The sequence below is a fragment of the Poecile atricapillus genome, chromosome 1 (genome assembly GCF_030490865.1).
Source record: "Poecile atricapillus isolate bPoeAtr1 chromosome 1, bPoeAtr1.hap1, whole genome shotgun sequence".
NCBI classification, from domain to species: Eukaryota; Metazoa; Chordata; class Aves; order Passeriformes; family Paridae; genus Poecile; species Poecile atricapillus.
The window spans coordinates 76,425,188-76,444,751 of NC_081249.1; the positions used below are offsets into that span (position 1 = coordinate 76,425,188).

Genomic DNA, 19,564 nt, shown 5'->3' on the forward strand with positions numbered 1-19,564 from the left:
TACAGTCCTAGTCTTTGTGCTGAATGAGCTCTGATTTTCTGGAGAAAAAAATCAGTGTTGGAAAAATGCAATATATATGTTTTTCAATCAGAACCAAGAAGGCTATCAGGATCATAGCCATTTTGGGGAGTCCCTATGAAATATAACTGATGATACCAAGCTGTACTGTCAGCAATTACTGATCAACCTGTGCAGGGAAACCTGGTATTTACTGGGAGCTGCCACTTAGCTGAGTAATGTGTAATGAAAGAAACTCAAAGCTTTTTCACTTTGTCAGTGATGAGAGGAGATGACATAGCTCAACTAAGACCCCCAGAATAAAATTGCTTTTGACTGCTAAGTAAAGGAGGTCTTGAATTTTTGTCTGAATTCTGAAATCAAATTGTTTAAAATGGAAACAAAAACTCTGGGGAGGCCTTTCAGTGAAATTGATACCAGCAATGGTAGTGACTGAAAGTGTTTAAACTTCCTGCTCAAGTCCTTAAGTCTTCTAGTGACTAATCTCCACTATGCAGCTGAGATGTCCCCTAAGGACAGCAATGGTCAGAAACACTCTGACCTGATGCACTCAGAGGAGAATCTGCACATCCACCCTGTGTGGAACTTCATACAACGATAGCAAGAAAGAGCTGGAGCAGCCAGGAGTGAAGTTACGACCTTCTCTTTCTGTTTCTAGATTCAGGAAGCAATATTCAGAAAGTAACTAAAGATTCAGAGCAATGCCTTCAAAGCATGGGAGATTATGTCTTGGATCTGTACCTTGCACAGTTGTGAAAGACTTGCTAGGAATACAGATCCATAGCAAGGAGTGAGAAGAAGCAATTATTTTCATTAATGACCTACAAATTTTGGACTCTTTATTCTTAAGGACTGAATCATGGTAATGAAAATGAGATCTTAGTCCCACTTAATAACAGAACAGATAATTTCTTTCTACCTTTTCATAATGCTCTATCAGAATTTCAACGACGATATTCTGAAACTTAATGTTCATCATAGCAGCCACAGTTTCTTCTTGAGCTCTCATCAGAGTTGGTCCAAAGATAACACCAAGGTTGGATACAGTCATTAGATTTTGTTGACTATGCAATGATACCCTTTAAATAAACACAAACAATACGTGATTCAATTGCTCTGCTAAACTACAATTTTAACAGTCAAAAACTTGCTAAGACCATTACTTTCACAAGATCCCAAGTTCATGCCTCTCTTTAAAAAACATTTTTAAAACTTCCACTTACACTATAATCAAAATACAATGTAGTACAACTAGGATATTTCCATTAAGGCTCCTATCATGCAGTAGTTTAATGGATGATGAGTATGTTTTCCTAGAGTAGTATTTCAGTTCCTGATACACCTGACAGGGAAAGGCTGTATTTGGAGTTCTACACAGAGAGATTCAGAACACCTAAAGTTTAGAAGTCTTAGGGCAAGCACTATCTCTCTCCAAAGATTATACAGGTCCTTACATACTTTTGACTGGATTTATTGAAAAGGCTGTGTGGTAACAGAGATCAACCATATCTTAGTTTTCATGTAAAAGAATGAAGCTTAGTTACTGAAAACACTTAATTTGCAATAGGCGCTCTTTATCAACTTGGTGAAAACATGGGATCAATGGATTCAGTGAAATTATTGTTTTTGTGTGATAGATAACATTAGGTGATCATAATGACATCCAGCTTTAAAACACATTAACCTCTTACTTCTGCATATTATGTTATCACATACCTTTTCTGCTTTTCTTTCTTCTTTTTAATGTAGAATTTAAAAGCTTAGTTTTCGCAATCAGATAGCTAAATCTCAATCAGTAATAATCAATGCCCCATTTCTCTCCTTACACTATTAAGATTTGCCAAATAAAAACTGTGTCATCATAGATATTTTGAAACTACTGCCAGTGATTCCCCAGTCACAGCTGTCCTATTGCCTCATGTCTGAGGAATATTATGCCAAGTCAGGATTTTAAAATTACCTTAATGCTTAATTTTATTGAATCTGTTACTAAATAGAACTTATTAATGAGCCCTGGCTCACATTTTCCTCCTCACTGCCATCTGCTACAATTGTCAAGATAAGCATTTTTAGCCATTTTCTACACAATTAAAATAACTCTTGCAACTTTTAAAACTAAGAAATAGTAGAATCTATAAAACATTCCCCTTATATTTGGGCCAGGAAGATTTTAGCACCCATTTACATCAAGAAGGAGGAGAAATATGGGAAAGGGATTTGTATAGGAGGCAGCATGATTATAAACTGCAGGAAGACAAATGCCTATCATCTTACATATTTCTTACATTGCTCAAATAAGTTATCTCAAAATTTTCCAAAATGTTACCTCAGACACACTGGCAGAGATCATTATTTAGAAGCCATATCATGAAAACGACTCCATTGTTAAAGCATATTTTTAGCTCAGTATAACTTTCTCTGAAACTGATCTTACGTTTATCTTAGATGACTAAGGGTCTTTTGGGAAGTCCACTAGTATTTTAATGAAAATGCTGAATAACTCAGCTTTAGATGTGCTATAAAAAACTTTAAAAACCCCCTCCCTTGGCAATGTTACTCTGCTGTGTGCTGCACAGTAACTGCAGAGGTCTGTTACACAAACATAATCTTATAGCATAAGAGAGAAGATAGTGTTTGTCTGGTGTTTGGGTTTCCTTGGTTACAAATTTGGGAGCTTGGTTAATAAAAGAAATGGCGAATTTAATAACACTATAGCCAGAAAGGGCTTTCTACAACGCATTTCAAAGGCTCAATTTCTTGCAAAAGAGAAAGAACCCAGGGCTGTAAATGGATCATTTTGATAGCCACTTTCCCCTGACCTACTCCTACTGGTGCTGAGCTACAGCACAGACAGAAGCTGAGGTAATCATGCATTTCAGGTAGCTGTAGGGCATTCATTGAGATGTCATTGCTTTCTCCTCAGAATCTCTTCATTTGATGTATCACCAGCAAATCTGTGATACCGCCAGACTGCAGACTCCCAACTACTTACCACAGAAAAGCATTGTGTTGTTACATCATACCAAAAACTGATTCATTCTTTAGAGTAGACATAATTTGACTAGGTAGGTTTAAAAACCAAAAAATGAGTTTCCCATTGAAAGTAACACCAAACTTGGCATGTTTACCTAGCTACTGACTATGTATCCATGCAGTAGCACCTCTCTCCAGGGTGCTTCTCAGGATTTGCCAGTTTTGTTTGTTTCTAGTACGATCTACATCCCACATCATCTGATCCTATTTAAATTTGCACAGTAACACAAAAGTCAAGCTAGGCAAAGACGTAAAGACCTTATGACCTAAATTAATTAAATTAAATAAAAAAATAATTAAGAAAAAATAACATTATCCTTATTTTATAACCCAGAGCTGCAGTATTTTCACTTTTATGCAAAAGCATTTATAAAGGAACTGAACAGCTAAAAGAAATATAGGGAAGGAAATATGCGTTTTGAAACTGTATTTTCAATAAAAGAATGATGAAAACGGGAGGTTGAATTTTTTTTCCCCTCAAGTTTTCCCATTTTCGTAAAATTAGGCACTTTACCTGCCATTTATCTCTTCCTTGAAAAATCTCCACACAGTGGTAGGAAAAAGATGAGGGAGGAAGATGGCTAATACACTCAAGAGACTGATTTTAAATTCAGTCTCATATGCTCAGAATTGCTAGCATAAACAACAGCTGGCAAATTATATGGAAATTAGAAGGGGTGAATTGAATGTTGGAAAGAAAAGTACTGAAGGCATTCAGTGTAAAACTAAGATTACATCTATATGAAATGAGAATCACAGCAAAGATGAGAAAAGATAGAGCTGAAGAGAACAATTAAAGAAAGGAATACTACAGGTATGTTTTTCTTTGGAATTGCATCTGAGATCACAGAGAATTAAGAGGCCAGGAAAAGAAGTCAAGAAAGTAATTCTTGCCTAACAGTAATTACACTGACAAGTAAGTTAGTTCCTATGCTTATTTATCTCTCTCTAATTTTGAAGCTTCCAGACCAGCAGCTTTTACAAAATTGTTAATCCTTCATTAAATAATTTCACTTTTTTGAGGGTTTCAAGGGAATAGGTATTGTATTTTTTTAGTTAATTAAACAGTTCTGTGAGTAAAGTAACTTACAAAACTTTTTTCTACCTGGCTCTATTATAGTGAGAGTCAAAGTCTGCCTAATCAGGTTTTTCAATGAATGCATTTACAGCAGCTTGCTCTAATGCTAGTTCTCCAGGGACTAATGACATAATGAGCTAAAACCAATTTTTCAGGCCTAAATTATTTCCTGTCAAAGAAATGTTCAAAGTTCTCATTTCTATAACAAGAAGTAAAACTGCATTAGGCACCACCGCAGAAAGCTTACTGCAGCCTGTAGCTCAAGCTGTGTTCAAAAAAGCAAAACATCTGGGACGTAGTGAATTGAATGAAAACAAATGGACTCTCCTCATGTTTCTAAATGTGTAAATCATGTGAGCCTTATCTGAATAACTACTGTTTCACTTTTCACATTCCCAGATGACTGATAATAAACAGCATCCTAAATCAGAAAGAATAATACATATTCAAAAGTAGTGAGCAAATACCAGCAAAAACTAACCAAATATATACAGAAACTTAGAAGAATAAAAACTTCTCTTTTTTTATCTCACAGCACATGTCAAGTGTAATTCTGTGAAGACAAAAGCTCACCAACTTAAAGAAATGCAAAATGTTTCCATTTGACAACTAAAAATCAATGGAATATTAAAGGAGATTCAAAAGTTGGACATCTATGTAGCTATCAAAACTACAAATTAAAATTCTTCAAATTAGTGCTTTCAAGTGATATTACATTTCAGACTTGTTAGAGAGAAAAATAAGATCAAGCATAAAAAACAGGAATTATCATATCATCTATCTCCTTCCATCTCCTTTCTAATCTATCTCATTCTTGAAACACTCTGGGACTTTGAGACAGATTCAAACCAGCGTTTTCCATCAACCTTGGCATAGTGTTAGATGTTTCTTAAATTTAATTGGTTCGAAGTCCTGTAGTAAGTAAGAATATGAATGAAAACATTGACTAGGTTTTTTTTATAAACATAGTTGGCCATCTTGGTGACACTTTATGATGTTTTTATTCTGTTTCTCCAGAGACTATTATTTCAGTTAAGTTGAGAATAGCATTTTAGAAATCAAATGTAATTACAAGTGTCATTGTTTCAACACAGAGAATGGTTTAAGCAACACTGACAAATTTAAAGCAGAAATTATAACATCTTACAATATTACCAAAGAGAAAAATAAGAAATAATTACTTGACCAAGTGCTTAATAAGGATGTCCAGCATCTCTCTGTTCTTCTCTGGTAATTTATGCACAAGTGCATGCACTGCCTCAACTCTGTAGTTCTGATCATCTGACTCTATTAAACAGAAAACAAATTGTTGAGAAATCAGAACGTGTGCTAAGAAGTGACTACAAATGACATCAGTGCCTGTATGCTAACACAAACATGCATTAGGAGGATCCAAACAAAATTAGCTTTCAAATGATGAGGAAAATTTGATTATATTTATTACACTGTGAAATCTGTATTTCAAGTAACTCGCCTAAAGCAATTACTATCAATACAGGAACCAACAAATTAATGACAGTATTGACTTGATGTGCTACTTCAGTGAAGTCTAAGATTTAATCTAATAAAATAGCTAAAATTATTTGGTGTCTTTTATTCTTATCAAGACAAGAGAAAATAGAGAAATATCTTTGAATTCTAAACTGAAGTCCTTAGAAAAATGATCTCCACTATCTTTGTATCCAATTACTGCATTTGTGAAAAGGAGTTCACTTTCGCCCTTTCTGGTTTCTCAAGGCAAGCTAGGAAAATAAAGGTCCCTGGATGAGAGGGATGAATGTTAGAAATTAATTACCAGCCAATATAAACCAAACAAGCAAGCAAACAAACAAACAAACATCTAAATGAGGGTTCAAAACTTCATGCAGAAGGCAGTCACGCAGAACCACTAAAAAGATCAGAACAAACCACTGAACAGCTTCATCTAGTGTGACTTCTCTGTTTTGAGGGCTGGACTGCTGCATATTAGAGCAAGGAGAAAAGTAAAGATGGTGACTGAAGAGGTTAGAAGCTAGAAACAGTATTACTATCATGAAAGCATATTTTATCATTTTACTTTTTACTTACTAACAGCAACAATGAAATCTTTGTGCAGCTTGAAAGTCATCAGTGGTTCTGAAAGACACCTGGTTGTAAAAAACCAAAAATTTAAAATTTAAAACAGACTCAAAATGTAAGTTTTATGAGTGTGATTATGATAGCACCCTCAACATCTGCACAATTTTCTATTGGTCCTAGGAAATCCAATTCAGTGACGCCTGATTACAGCTAGTATACAACTCAGTCAAGTACACTGCCTGAAAATCAATTTGAGTTGAATCTGGTGTCACCATGTAAGTTAATAAGGAAAATGTTACTTCAGCACAGAGCCTCAATGCTTCCTGTCTTCCATATCATAGGACAGGAATAAATACAGCTGCAGACACGGTATAGTGGGCTGCAGAAGCAACTTTCTGCCCAACAAACACAAAAATCTGAAGAAATTTGGGACTGAAATTCTGATCTGAGAGATCTTAAAAGAGTAACCCTCTGAAAGGCAGACTGTGAGTTCCCTTACAGACACAAACACACAGCTCCTGCTTGCTCACTGATGTCCTAATTTCACAAACACAGTAGCTACGATGACTTGTGCTTCTGAAGATGTATTTTAAATTTATTCAATTTAATTCAAACTCAAATTCAAGACTGACCAAAGCCAGTCTTTTTAAGGAAATGTACATGAGCATTCTGCTGTAAATCCTAGGCATGTTTTCCAGGTTGACAGGGATTTCTGATGCTACCCTTTGTTAGGTGACTTGTTTAGGAAATACAGGTTTTCAGAAGGCATAGAACACCTATCATCTGGGTCTGATACTTTTTATTGTATCTCTTTTGAACATTATGTATTGAGATCCAAAGGAGTTATCTCAGAAGTACTGTAATTTTTGACAATTCTGTCTCTTATCAGCAAAAATGGCAGGAGGGATATTTTAATTGTGAAAATATTAAGAGCATAAGATAAAAACTTATGCTTTTGCTAGGATTTTCATTCAACCATAATGTCATGAAATTTTATGGTACACAAGGGATTCACAAAGGAAAGACTGAGCACAACACCCTTTGTGGTTAACATAAATTAAAATAAAAACATGCAATTAATTAAATTTAGGGCTATATAAGGCAGGATTATCTTAAAAAGGTTGAAGGTGTGTATTATGATACATAATCACAGGAACATTAAGCGGAATAATAAAATACTCATTTATTACCATGGCAATGGATACAAGAAACATAATATGATAGTAACAAGGCGAAGATTAATGGGCCAGAAAAGGAATACTGAAACTGTGTGGGGTCATACTTACCTGAGGTAGTTTTTTAGTCCACTTGTTATTGTTTTATTGTCCCAAATTTCCATATCAATATCCATATCAGGAGGCGATTTAGGGGCTGGTAGAAATTTGAGTTAGGATTTTGTCACAGTTTGACTAACACATTAACCAGAAAAGTAGCAAAACAGAAGCTACTAGATCAGCCATGTAGCTCAACTAAATATTTATTAGCTACAATAACCACAAATCTGATCAATTCAAATCTTTTAATCTCTGCCAAATTATTAATAAAAAAAAATTCAGTGCTCATAGTTAGTAACCGTAAACATTAACTTAATGTTTATAATAATAATTAACTGTATCAAAGTGTTAAATAAGCCCAAGTCTATGGAGAATTATTAATTCATTTGTCTTAGACATGCAAAAAAAAGCACCACAGAGATCAATCAGCAAGAAAAGTGAAAGACTGGAACAAGTGTCTATTAAGCTGAGCCATGATGTGTTATGGAACTAAGCTTTGGAGAACTTGTGGAACAAGCCAAGTATATATCAATAAATAGAACTTTAAAGCTAGAAGAAGAAAAGCATTTTTATTAGTAATTTGCTCATGTGTAACATGCAGAATTGACTACTAATGTACACAAGAACTTACAGATGAATCACTCATTTTAACTCAATTTAGTGGCAGTAAATGCACATACAAAATTGTGAATATTATGACACACTCTTCTCAGCACAGCAGCTAAGGCAAAAGGGACCACAGCATGCACACTGCACACTGACAAAAGTGCACTTCAGATACTTACAAAATATGGTATTCATCAGCTTTTGCACCTTGGAATTTACACCACCTATTCTATACAGCCCCAGGATTGTAATACCTACATTGGGAAAACAAGTAAATGAAAATAATGAAAATAATATGGTTATTTCAATATATGCTGATGCATTCTTGATGTATGTTTTCAAAACTTCTAAATGTACCATTACATTCTTAAGTACTGCTTTATCCTGTGGCAATCTCTTGTGGGATATTAACAAATACATTCTACTGAGTCCACACCATACTGTACACTAAGCACAATTTTACATTAACAGAATCCTTTTGCATAGAAATGACCTGTATTAGCAAACAACAAGGTGATGACTAGGAAAAGTGAAAAATAAGGTCTAAAAGCAGTCCTAAAACACATTACACATCAATAAGTTTATATTGCCTAGATGACAGTGGAATTACTAAGCACCTGTGTTTGCTTAGACCATCATCTCTTTCAAATGAGACATGATTGACATTTGTATGAAAACAAAAATATATACTATATACTGTTGCAACACATCTGTTGAGAATTTAAGCTGCCAGTTAAAATTGACAGGCCTTTTTTAATAGCACAGACAATAATAACAACAAATAATGTTTAAAGAGCGACATTCAAATAAAGTATTTAAATATTTCAGTCATGATTATTTTATTATTTTTAACTGCTTTTTAAAATCAGCAGGGCTTAAATGTCTTCCATTCTCCCCACTTCAAGCCTTAACATTTAAAAATTGTCTACTTTTCCATTGAAAACAATATTCCTAAATCTCATCTTACTTAGATAACCTAGGTGTTTTGTTTTGAAACCCTCTTTTACCCTCCCTGCCCCAGAAAATAACGCAAGCTCTGAGTCAGCAGTGACTCAACAATGATAATATTGCTGGCTGAGAAACTGAATTCAAGTTGAGCTCAAAGCTGCACAGAGAGACCACATTTGGATTAGAAGAGATCTGCACACTGACAGCTCAAGAAAAGGCTGTCTCATTTTATAGGAGATGATACAGCCATAACTCTCCATTTAACACTTACTGTGAGTGGTTAGATATCACCTCATCAGCAGAGTGATTATTATTCCCTTTTTTTACATTCTCACTAACAAAAATGAGTTGTTGAAAATTAAATGCTGCTAAACATTAAAAAAAAAAAAAAATATGTACAACATTAGTGAATAAAATGATAGGAGTTATACTCTACAAAAAAAAACCCCAAATGTACCAGCAGTGCTGATGCCACTTTTGGGTCGTCAGATTTCATACCTGAAATCAAAGCTGGGAGCTGAGACTCCCTACAGCTGTATCACAAGTCAAGTCAGTGAACACAAATAAAAGACTAAAGATGCATACAATTGTGTATTAAACTGTATAATCAACAAGAAATTGCAGAAAAAGTTTAAAAATATCACTTAAATGATATGTTTAGAATTGTTGCTGGAACTGAAGACAATTTAGAGTGAAAAGCAGAGAGATAAAATAGAAAAAGTCCAAACCAAATAAAGGATGCACTTCAAAGCACAGATGTAAAACACGTAGAATTAAAAAAAGTCATATTTTAGAAAAAAAGATGCAACAATCTAATACCTTATTTGTGGTTTAATACACACCTCTTGTTTCTACAGCATGAATACATTTCTTCACGAAGTTGAAACCTGCTTCATTTAAGAACACTATAAAAAAAAAAGGTAATTACTTTCCAACATCAATATACAGAATCTTCTGTTGAGCTACACTCACACACTAGTCAAGGAGGGCTAATATGGTTATCCATAACATTATAATACTTGCTCTGTAATAGGCTCTTTGTAGACACATAGCATTCACAACCCAACTTTGTAATCATTCTGTACCATTAGAAGCTTAATATTCTACTGTCTTTCTCAGCAATCAGTAGCCTCTCTAAAGATACAGCTGAAAGCTGCTGAGCAAAGTACTTTAAGGAGTCCAGGACCTACATTATGACCATTCATTGTTTTTAATACAACAATATTCTTTGTTGCTTGCATACTCTCAAAATCATTCATAAAATGGTAACATAGGAGAACAATCCTTATTGCTGAGTTTAATTAGTCATCTTATTTCAAATGAATGTATTAATGTTGCATCTTCAACACCAAGTGCTCTAACTACCTAAATAAAGATCTTAAAATAGCATATTTGTCACCATTAAAACAAACACCATCATATAAAACAACAGATAGTAGCTTAAATTTCAGATTTTCAGAGTCTCAAATACACCTCCAGTGAGGATGTATATCCAAATTTTACAAATCTCTTTCTCTGAGATATATTATTTAAATTATTTTTACATATTTGTGCTAATATAATATGATAACCAATGTGTTAATACAGTGTTAATACAATTAGGCACACAAATCTCATAGAATGTTTAAATACACTAACTTTGCTACTCCGTGTATTTCTAACAGGTGCATATACACCTAAAACTAAAAAAAATGTGATGGGTCAAGGCCAGTTGCATGAGGTTCAACAAGGCCAAGTGCTGGGTCCTGCCCTTGGGGTCACAGCAACCCCAGGCAGTGCCACAGGCTGGGGGCAGTGGCTGGGAAGCTGTGTGACAGAAAAGAACCTGGGGGTGCTGGTGACAGCAGCTGATCATGATCCAGCAGTGCCCAGGTGGCCAAGAAGGCCGATGGCATCCTGGCCTGGATCAGCAGTGGTGTGGCCAGCAGGAGCAGGGCAGTGACCGTCCCCCTGGACTCGGCACTGCTGAGGCCACACCTCAAATGCTGTGCTCAGTTCTGGGCCCCTCAGTGCAAGAAAGACATTGAGGGGCTGGAGCGTGTCCAGAGAAGGGCAGCGGAGCTGGGGAAGGGTCTGGGGCACAAGTGCTGTGAGGAGCAGCTGAGGGAGCTGGGGGTGTTTAGCCTGGAGAAAAGGAGCCTCAGGGGGGACCTCATCACTCTCTGGAACTGCCTGAAAGGAGGGTGCAGCCAGGTGGGGGTCAGGCTCTTCTCTTAAATAACAAGCAATAGAACAAGAGGAAATATCCTGAAGTTACGCCAGGCAAAGTTTAGATATCCAAAAAAGTTATTTCACAGCAATAAAATATAAAATAATCTCTTTCTCCCACACATATATCAAGAAACTGTAACATTAAAAAAGTTTGCAAGATATGTATGTCAACATAAAGAGCTTACTTTCTTCTTTCTTGCTAATAATGGCTGGCAGGGTGTAGATCTGTAAAAAACAAACAAATAAAAAAACCAACCAAACAACAACAATAGGACAATGTTTGTGCTTTAAATCCTTTATTGTTTGTGAATTGTTGAAAAATGCTATGAACTAGACTGCTGCTAGGGAAATCCCTACCTTGCCTTTCATGATTTCTTGACATTTACTGCTCAGCATACAGACTGGTTTACAGCTCTGTGCTACCATAATGCAACTAATCCATTAGAAATCAGATTTACTGAGTCAAAATGGGTTAAATTTCAAAGCATCTTGTGATTATAATTCCTGTACTGGTTCAGGCAAACAAGAAGCATGTAAAAACAATCACTGAGTTCATAAAACTGATCAACCATTCTTTTCCCATCAGATACAGGTCTGATATCACCCTCATTCAGTGACTACTGCAAGAGCAGACAAATAGTGGGAAGAAAACTCAGTCAAGCCTGTTTCTCTGTAGCTTTAAATGTTTTTCTGCTCTCTGCAATGCCTTTTGACATGGTACTAATTGTTTACTCCATGAAACTGCCCAAAAGATGGTTGTTCTTTACCATTGTAATAACAACCACTTCACATATGCTACCAGAACCATGAATCCTATTAGACAATATATGATCGTATTACTTAAAATATTGTGACTTTATATATCCTAACGTAAAATAACTATATATATATATAAATGTAATAATAATATATATAAATATATATATATATATAAATGTATAAATTAATAGATCTACTTTTCTTCTTTGTAGCTATCCTCACTATGTGCTTGCATTTGTGTCTCACAAAGAAAAGAACTAATTGCTGGTATTGCAACTGAGTATCTGAAATGTATACTAGCTTCTTTATGTAATATGTGATCCAGAAAACTGTAAAATGAAAATTAAAAAATATCCTTACTGGTTCCTTTCCATCCATAGCTTCAAGCCAAAGTTTTCGGTTGGATTCTGAAAAAGCTTGTAGTGTGATGATTCCAGGTCTGTCAAAAACACACACATTCACTAAAGTTACTGGTTTTCTCAAACAGTGTCCAAAGTCAGAATCCACATGCATAGTGATGTGAATATATAACAGACAGAGAGAAGTTAGAGAAAGTTGACAGTCTCCGATAAAACAGAATCATTCTGAGCTAGGTATAATACACATCTCTTTTTTAAAAGTTTGTTACAAGTCATAACAATTTTAGAAAACTACTATACAAGTCATCTATTTATCATATTTTAACACAAAAATTAATTCAATATTTCTCTTTATTCCCAAGATTGGAAAAAATGCTTCTACAAAGTACTGCGTACCTATATCTTAAATACAGGAAATCTATTCTCATATATCTGATATAATACCCAGGAGTAAGTGGAAAAAAGACTGTGGATGTAATTTTCAAGAAAAAAAAAATACTACCATACATTTCTGAAAGTAATAGAGATTTAGATAATAATAGAGGTAATATGCATATTAACAAGTATTTATAAAATATTTATAAAAATATTTATGATCTGTTTCTTAAAGAGGACAGTGAGTTTTGCTACAAGTTCCATAATAATCCATGCTGTATCTGCATGCAAACACCATGTAGTAAAGACAACACATATGCTGTGTAATGAATTTAATTAGAAAACCGGGTTTTAACAAAGAAGTACTAAGTCTTGAAAGCCTAGTTTGTCTAGGCTTTCTATACAAATATATTGGTAAACATGTGTTCCTATTACAGGAGTAATTATTGTCTATTGGTTGCAATTATTTTCAAATTGTTAACACAAGGGAAACAAACCTCTCAAATACTTCAATATCGAAGCAGAAACGTTTATCAATTGAATCTGTCTTTCTCCTGATGCAAGATTTTAGCTTGAACATTTCTGGTGAGCTTGTGACAAGGCCATTCTACAAAACAAGAAAATGGAATTAGCACAGGCAGTATGCTTATACACCTTGGCTTCATCTTAAATTTAACTGCATGAACAGTCCAAAGAACATGTCTTAACCTAGGGATTAAAATTATTTACGCATACAATTACATACAGTATTTTTTCTGTACATTAAGACTACATTTAATAGTTTTCTGTCTTATATTTGTAACTTAATCATTATATCTCAGGTAATTCCCTAAATTCAAATCTTAAAAATACCTGTGTATATAACTTGATTACATGCACTTAAGATGAAAATAATGTAATTCTTCCAACTCTCACATGCAGATAAAAAGATTTCTGAAGAATAAAGCTGACTCCCAGTTCTGGCCACCATGATCATGAAACCATGCTATAATATTGGCAAGGCTGTCACAACTGGGGATTCTGAGGAATGTGAGGAAGCAAATGTCACTTCTGTCAAGAGCAAGGAAAAGGATAGAGAATCATAGGCCCATTCAGGTTGGAAAAGGTCACAACTAAACCATCTACTCATCTTTTAAATTCTTCCAGGGTTGGTGACTTAACCAAGTCCCTGGCAGACTGTTCCAATGCTTGACAACCCTTTTGGTGAAGAAATTTTTTGTAATATCTACCTCCCCTGATGCAACTTCAGACCTTACAACTTATGGGGAGCTATAGGCCAGTCTGCATCACCTTTATGCCTGGGAAGGTGATAAATAATCATGCAAAGCATTTCCAAACATATTAAGGACAGCAGTCAGCATGAATTTAATAAAGGAAAAATAATACAGGATCAACCTGATAGCCCTCTATAACGTGTTGGCTGGCTCAGTGTATGACGGAAGAACAATGAATATTGTTTATCTCAACTTTAGCCATGTTTTTGATACTGCATCCTACTACATCCAAGTACAGGTGAAATATGGGTGAGATGGGGAGGTGGTGAGGTTCTGCCTGAACTGCTGAGCTCACAACAGAAGTCCAACTGCAGCCAGGCACAAGTGGTACACCCATGGGGTCAATACTGCTATGCATGAACAGCAATGCTCCCAGGCACCATGATAGGATGAGGCTGACACGACAGAGAGCGGCTTAGCAGAAAAGGAATTTCAGGTTCTGGTGGACAAGGTAACCATGAGCCAGGAATGTCATGTTGCTGCAAAGAAGGCCATCAGCCTTGCATCAGGCAGGGTGCTGCCTGCAAGTGGAGTAAATAAATCCTCACCCTCCATTCAGCACTGGCGAGGGACACCTGGAATGCTGCGCCCAGTGTTGGGCTCTCTGGTACAAGAGAGGCAGTGATGTGCTAGAACATGTCCAGGTAAAGGATACCAAGGTGATTAAGGATCTGAAACACAACTACCTGAAAGGAGGCTTTAGTGAGGTGGGAGTCAGTCTCTTCTGCCCTGTCTTAAGTGAAAGAACATGAGGGAGAAGCCTTAAGTTGTGCCAGGGGAGGTTCAGGTTAGATATTAAAAATAAAATTTTCACTGCAAGAGTGGTTAGGCATTGAAGTAAGTTAACCAGGTGGAGTCACCATCTCTGAAGGTGTACAAGAACAGCCTGGATGTGGCACTTGGGGTAGGGGTGATTATGGTGGTGCTACATTGATGGTTGGACTAGATGATTTTGAAGGTCTCTTCCAACCTTGATGATCCTGTGATCTGTCGTATGAAGAGAAGCTGAGAGAGCTGGGACTGTTTGGACTGGAGAAGAAGGATCACATCAGTGACTGATCTACAAATACCTCATGGGAAGGAAAGTAGACTGAGTCAGATTCTTCTCAGTAGTGCCCAGTGGAAGGGCAAGAGGTGATGGGCACAAACACAAATAAAAGTAATTCCATTTGAACTTTAAAAAAAGTTTTTTATTGTGGTTGAACACTGGAACAGGTTGCTCATATGGCTCCATCCTTGGAGATATCTAAAACCTGACTGGACACAGACCTCACCAGCCTGTTCTTGTTGACCCTGAACTGAGTTTATATTAGAGATCTCCAGGGCCCCCTTCCAAACCTCATCCATTCTATGATTCTGTGCAAATGTGATAGATTTCATATACATTTACAACAACCACATTAGAGAAGTTATTTAATATATGGTTTAAATATGTTTTAAAAGAAACATTACTTATATATTTATCCATGCTATATGATACATGCACTGCTTCATCTATGAAAACCAGCCTTATCTGTTTGTATTTTTTTCTTTTAGCAGTTCTTAAATGCTTAATAAAAACCATGGAATATACAGCTCATGTATGTGTTCATGTACATGTAACTCACCACTTTTCCACCAGACTTTGTTTCAGCTATACTCATTGTAAAAGTTTTTGTTCCTTTGTCGTAAGTGCAGTAATGTTTTACCCATGTAAATCCAAGGGGTCCTAGAGTAAAGAGAGATAGTATCAAAAGTAATTGTCATTTTACCACTACTATAGTTGGAATTAGAGAAGAAAATGAAACAAAGTAGCATCCATATGCAATCTATTCCTTATTTTTTAATCTGAACATGTTATTCACATATAATTTTCAAAAATTGCAGCTTGATAAGGTTGTCCAACAAAGTTCCAGTAGACTGACTTTGGCAACTGGATGGGTAACAGCATTCTATTGTGGTAACAAGGCAGGGAAAGGGCAAGAACAGAGCTGAGGAGTTTTCTGCATAGAAAATACAGTTTTGATTTTATCAACCCAAGGGAAACACAACACAGACACAACACAGACCCTTTTTCTTAGGGAAACCTGGAAGTCTGGTATTAAATGCAAAAAAGTGGATGAAGTCAGAAAATTAGACTCTATTTTCCTTTACTTTCAGAGTTCTTGTCAAAGGTAACAAATGCTTTTGGTAATATCACAGAAAGGCTATTCTTCCACCTGTTACCTTAAGGGAGTAGGTAAAATGGCAACAGTTCAGAGAGAGATTTAATCTTACGTAGCTGAACACTGACAGGAGATTTCTCTATATGCAAAAAAAGCAAAGGAACTGTGCACTCTAAAATACATTGGTTTAGAAATGAGAGATAAAATGCTGTGTGCAAAGGCAGCACCTGCAGCAAGAAACATTGGCCTTGTATGCCTTGGAGGGAGTCCTGCTGGGGAAGAGGTGGCTGTAACAGTGGTGCACAACTGACCATGTCCACAAACTGACACGTGCACATGCTCACAATACCAAAGTATACTGTACAGTACTCAGAGATTCACTTGTCTTCAATTTAGATAGTGATAGGTGGTATCTTCAGCAATCCCCAAGTAAGTGGATGTGTGCCTTATCCTAGAGAGGTCACATCACACTACTTCTTAATCCTACTCCAAGTATAGGATCTCTCATGCAGATATTTTCACTGTTGGGCTGCCCAGAGCTTTGTTCAGGCACTGCTGTGAACCTTTAGGGAATCTAAACACAAAACCCTCTCAAGCTCAAGCTCAGTGGTGTTTTAAACTTGGTTCACACCAAGGCAGTTTAGATATACAGGCATTTATAATGTGTTCTTTGCTGTGAGGATATGGAGTGAATTCTCCCACACTTTCCAGAATTATCTTCACATCCTAGAAGTACAGATAAGATCTCCCATATTTTCTGGAACTTCACTGTGGCAAGGAGACCAACACAAGCTCCCAGATTCTTCAATGAGAGTTACTCATGGGAAAAACATGATACTGATTTTTTCAAGCTACAGTATGTGCAGACCTAATAATTCTTAAAATGTGTTATGGTTAAGGAATGGTATTCCCCAATTTAGTGTTCCTAGCAAAAGACTCCAAACCATGCATTGCTCACTCCCTCCCCCATCCTTCTCTCTCCCCTGCAGTGGGCTGGAGAGAAGAATTGGAGGCATAAAGGGTAAAGATCAGAGTTGAGATAAGAACAATTTACTGGAGACAGCAATGAAATAAGAAAAGAAACAGCAGCAGCAGCAATATTAATAACAGAGTGTGCAAGAGGCAAATGATTCACAATGCTCATCATGTGGAGACATCTGACCTGAGTGCTCCCTCTGCCACCTTTGGGACCCAGAAAGGATCCTATCTCCTATCCCCACAAAATGATGAGGTGGTATTGAGTAAGGACCTAGTCATGCCCAACTCCTGGCCACAGCAAAAATTAACCCTATCCTGTCTAGAACAAAGACAAAAACGAGGAACCTAGACTTTAAAAAAAAGTATTATAATGCGTTTGTGTTTGGTTTTTTTTTAAAGTTGAAGAATTAAATAAAAATGTTGAAAAAAACCCCTAGTATTTTTACTACAGATACAAAGGTTTTGCCTTCTCAATGTACCCACAAAGGTGGTGGTTATATGACAGACTGAATCAGTCATGTAAGTTGGATGTCTGTCAATCCACAAACATAGCTGTGGAAATTTATGTGGTCTGTTATGCTGACTTTGAGAAAGCTCTCCTACTGCCTGTGTTCTGGAAGAAAGTAAAGTCATGAATCAAAAATTCAAATGGTTATATACCCTCAAAGTTAGCTGTTCTGCTCCTATATTTTAAGTTACTTTCACTTAGCATAATAAAATCTGTAATTTTTCAGAATAAATGTTTGCTTTGCTGGCAATTCATTATCTCTTTTAGCATATTATAAGATGGATGAGCATTCTCAAAGCAGTTTAAGATAAGTTAAGAAGTCAACTTTTTTCATTAGAAAATTGTATGCAGACACCTGTGTTGCAACTTTAAGCTTGTTACTCTTGGCCATCTATCTGAAAGAAAACAATTTATGGCCTAGCGCCATTTTTAAGAAAAACCTATATTTACCACCATGCATACCAGTAATAAATATATACAAAATTTACTCTCAAGAACAGCAAACATTTAACCCAGTAGCTCACAATTGGACAAGAACCCACAGGATAAGGGTTGTAGGCAAGTAAACTTGCACAACAAGGAATTATACAACTAGTACCTTTCCCACTACACAATGATTACAGACCCTGTTACTCCAGAATAAAAATTTCTTTTCAGTAAGAAGATGTCAAGCTGGCCTCTCACTATTTAATGAAGCACAGCATGTGCCTGGTGCTTCACTCCTTTTCTCCCTCCCCCATTAGCACGGCTCAGTGTAATTTCCACTTAACACAGATTTCTTTTATGTTTATTAATCAATTAATAAATAGACTGTGTTCTTAAAACTTGCAGCTCTACTGAGGATAAAACTAGCTATGGTTAGCTATGGTAAGACAGTACTTAGATGAGCTTTTCTTACATCTTTGATTTCCATTAAGCACATGTTCATTTAAGATGGCTGGGTCATTGGAGGTCTCTGGTACAGGGTGCTCCTGATGGCTGAACGGAAGGCCCTGTTCAGGCAGGGAAAGTACAGGAAACAGAAGGGAGCCAAGGCAGAGTGCTGGGAGTTTGCAGCAAGGTGCAGGTTCAGAGCTGAGCTTGCTACCAGTCAACCACTGGGGCAAGCAATAGCACAGACCTTCCTTGCTGTACTTACGTTTCTCCTGCACATAGAGATAGCCTTCCATTGTCCACTGACTTGGTGGTCTGTAATCTTGGTTGGCTGATTTCATTCTTTGCATGAGTCTCTCCACTTCCTGCCTAGTGCTTTCAAAGTTATTCCGAGTCTAATATCCAGAAAAGGAAACAAACAAAACCCCACGTTATCTCATGCAACTACTAAAATAACAATGAATGACTAATTACAAATAATGCCAAGGACACTACTGGAGACCAACAAAAGCATTTGTGAGAGACATAAAAGGGGGAAAAGGAAAAAAAAATGCAATAAAGAATAATACTCTTCACTGCTAGAAGCCTAGGAATAACATAGTAATGAATAATTCAACTCAGGCACACAAATGTAAGGAAAACACAGCTGAGAATAGCACCATTCCTCTTTCTGCAGGTCACTAACCTCAGACAGGAGGTAATTTCATATCTTTAGATATGCTTACACAGTATTTTGCAGAGAAATATAGGCTTCCTCTTTGTACACTCTGGGATTCTCAGACAGATGCCTGGCTAAACTAGAAGCTGCTGACAGCTTAGCCCTAAATCTGAAGTAGTAAGACCAGTGAAGCACTTTAAATACAGTGCAGAAAACACTAGTTTGGGTTAAATCCAGGCTAATGAGTCCAGACAGCTGCAGTTTCTACACACATAGAAGAGACAAATTTTCTGTGTATCCATATCTGCAGTGCTACCACAGGTGCTGCTGCTCAGAATAGTCAGGTTACTGGTACTGTCATGAACAAGTTTTGACCTGGCAAACACTACAGTTCAGTATTAAAAAAAGGG

General features: G+C 36.4%; 1 protein-coding gene across 3 annotated transcripts in view; it reads right to left on the reverse strand.

The window, feature by feature from the left end:
- The window catches only part of ARHGAP42 (Rho GTPase activating protein 42), a 139,691-nt gene that overhangs the window by 17,268 nt on the left and 102,859 nt on the right, over positions 1 to 19,564 (reverse strand). For all 3 annotated transcript variants that reach the window (XM_058836556.1, XM_058836547.1, XM_058836539.1), the window contains 11 exons: positions 18,762 to 18,891; positions 15,601 to 15,701; positions 13,217 to 13,326; positions 12,346 to 12,424; positions 11,412 to 11,451; positions 9,858 to 9,920; positions 8,247 to 8,321; positions 7,474 to 7,558; positions 6,197 to 6,255; positions 5,311 to 5,416; positions 938 to 1,097 (listed from right to left, as the gene is read on the reverse strand). In XM_058836556.1, coding sequence (XP_058692539.1) covers positions 938 to 1,097; positions 5,311 to 5,416; positions 6,197 to 6,255; positions 7,474 to 7,558; positions 8,247 to 8,321; positions 9,858 to 9,920; positions 11,412 to 11,451; positions 12,346 to 12,424; positions 13,217 to 13,326; positions 15,601 to 15,701; positions 18,762 to 18,891 — 1,008 coding nt within the window. The remainder of the gene's footprint in view (positions 1 to 937; positions 1,098 to 5,310; positions 5,417 to 6,196; positions 6,256 to 7,473; positions 7,559 to 8,246; positions 8,322 to 9,857; positions 9,921 to 11,411; positions 11,452 to 12,345; positions 12,425 to 13,216; positions 13,327 to 15,600; positions 15,702 to 18,761; positions 18,892 to 19,564) is intronic.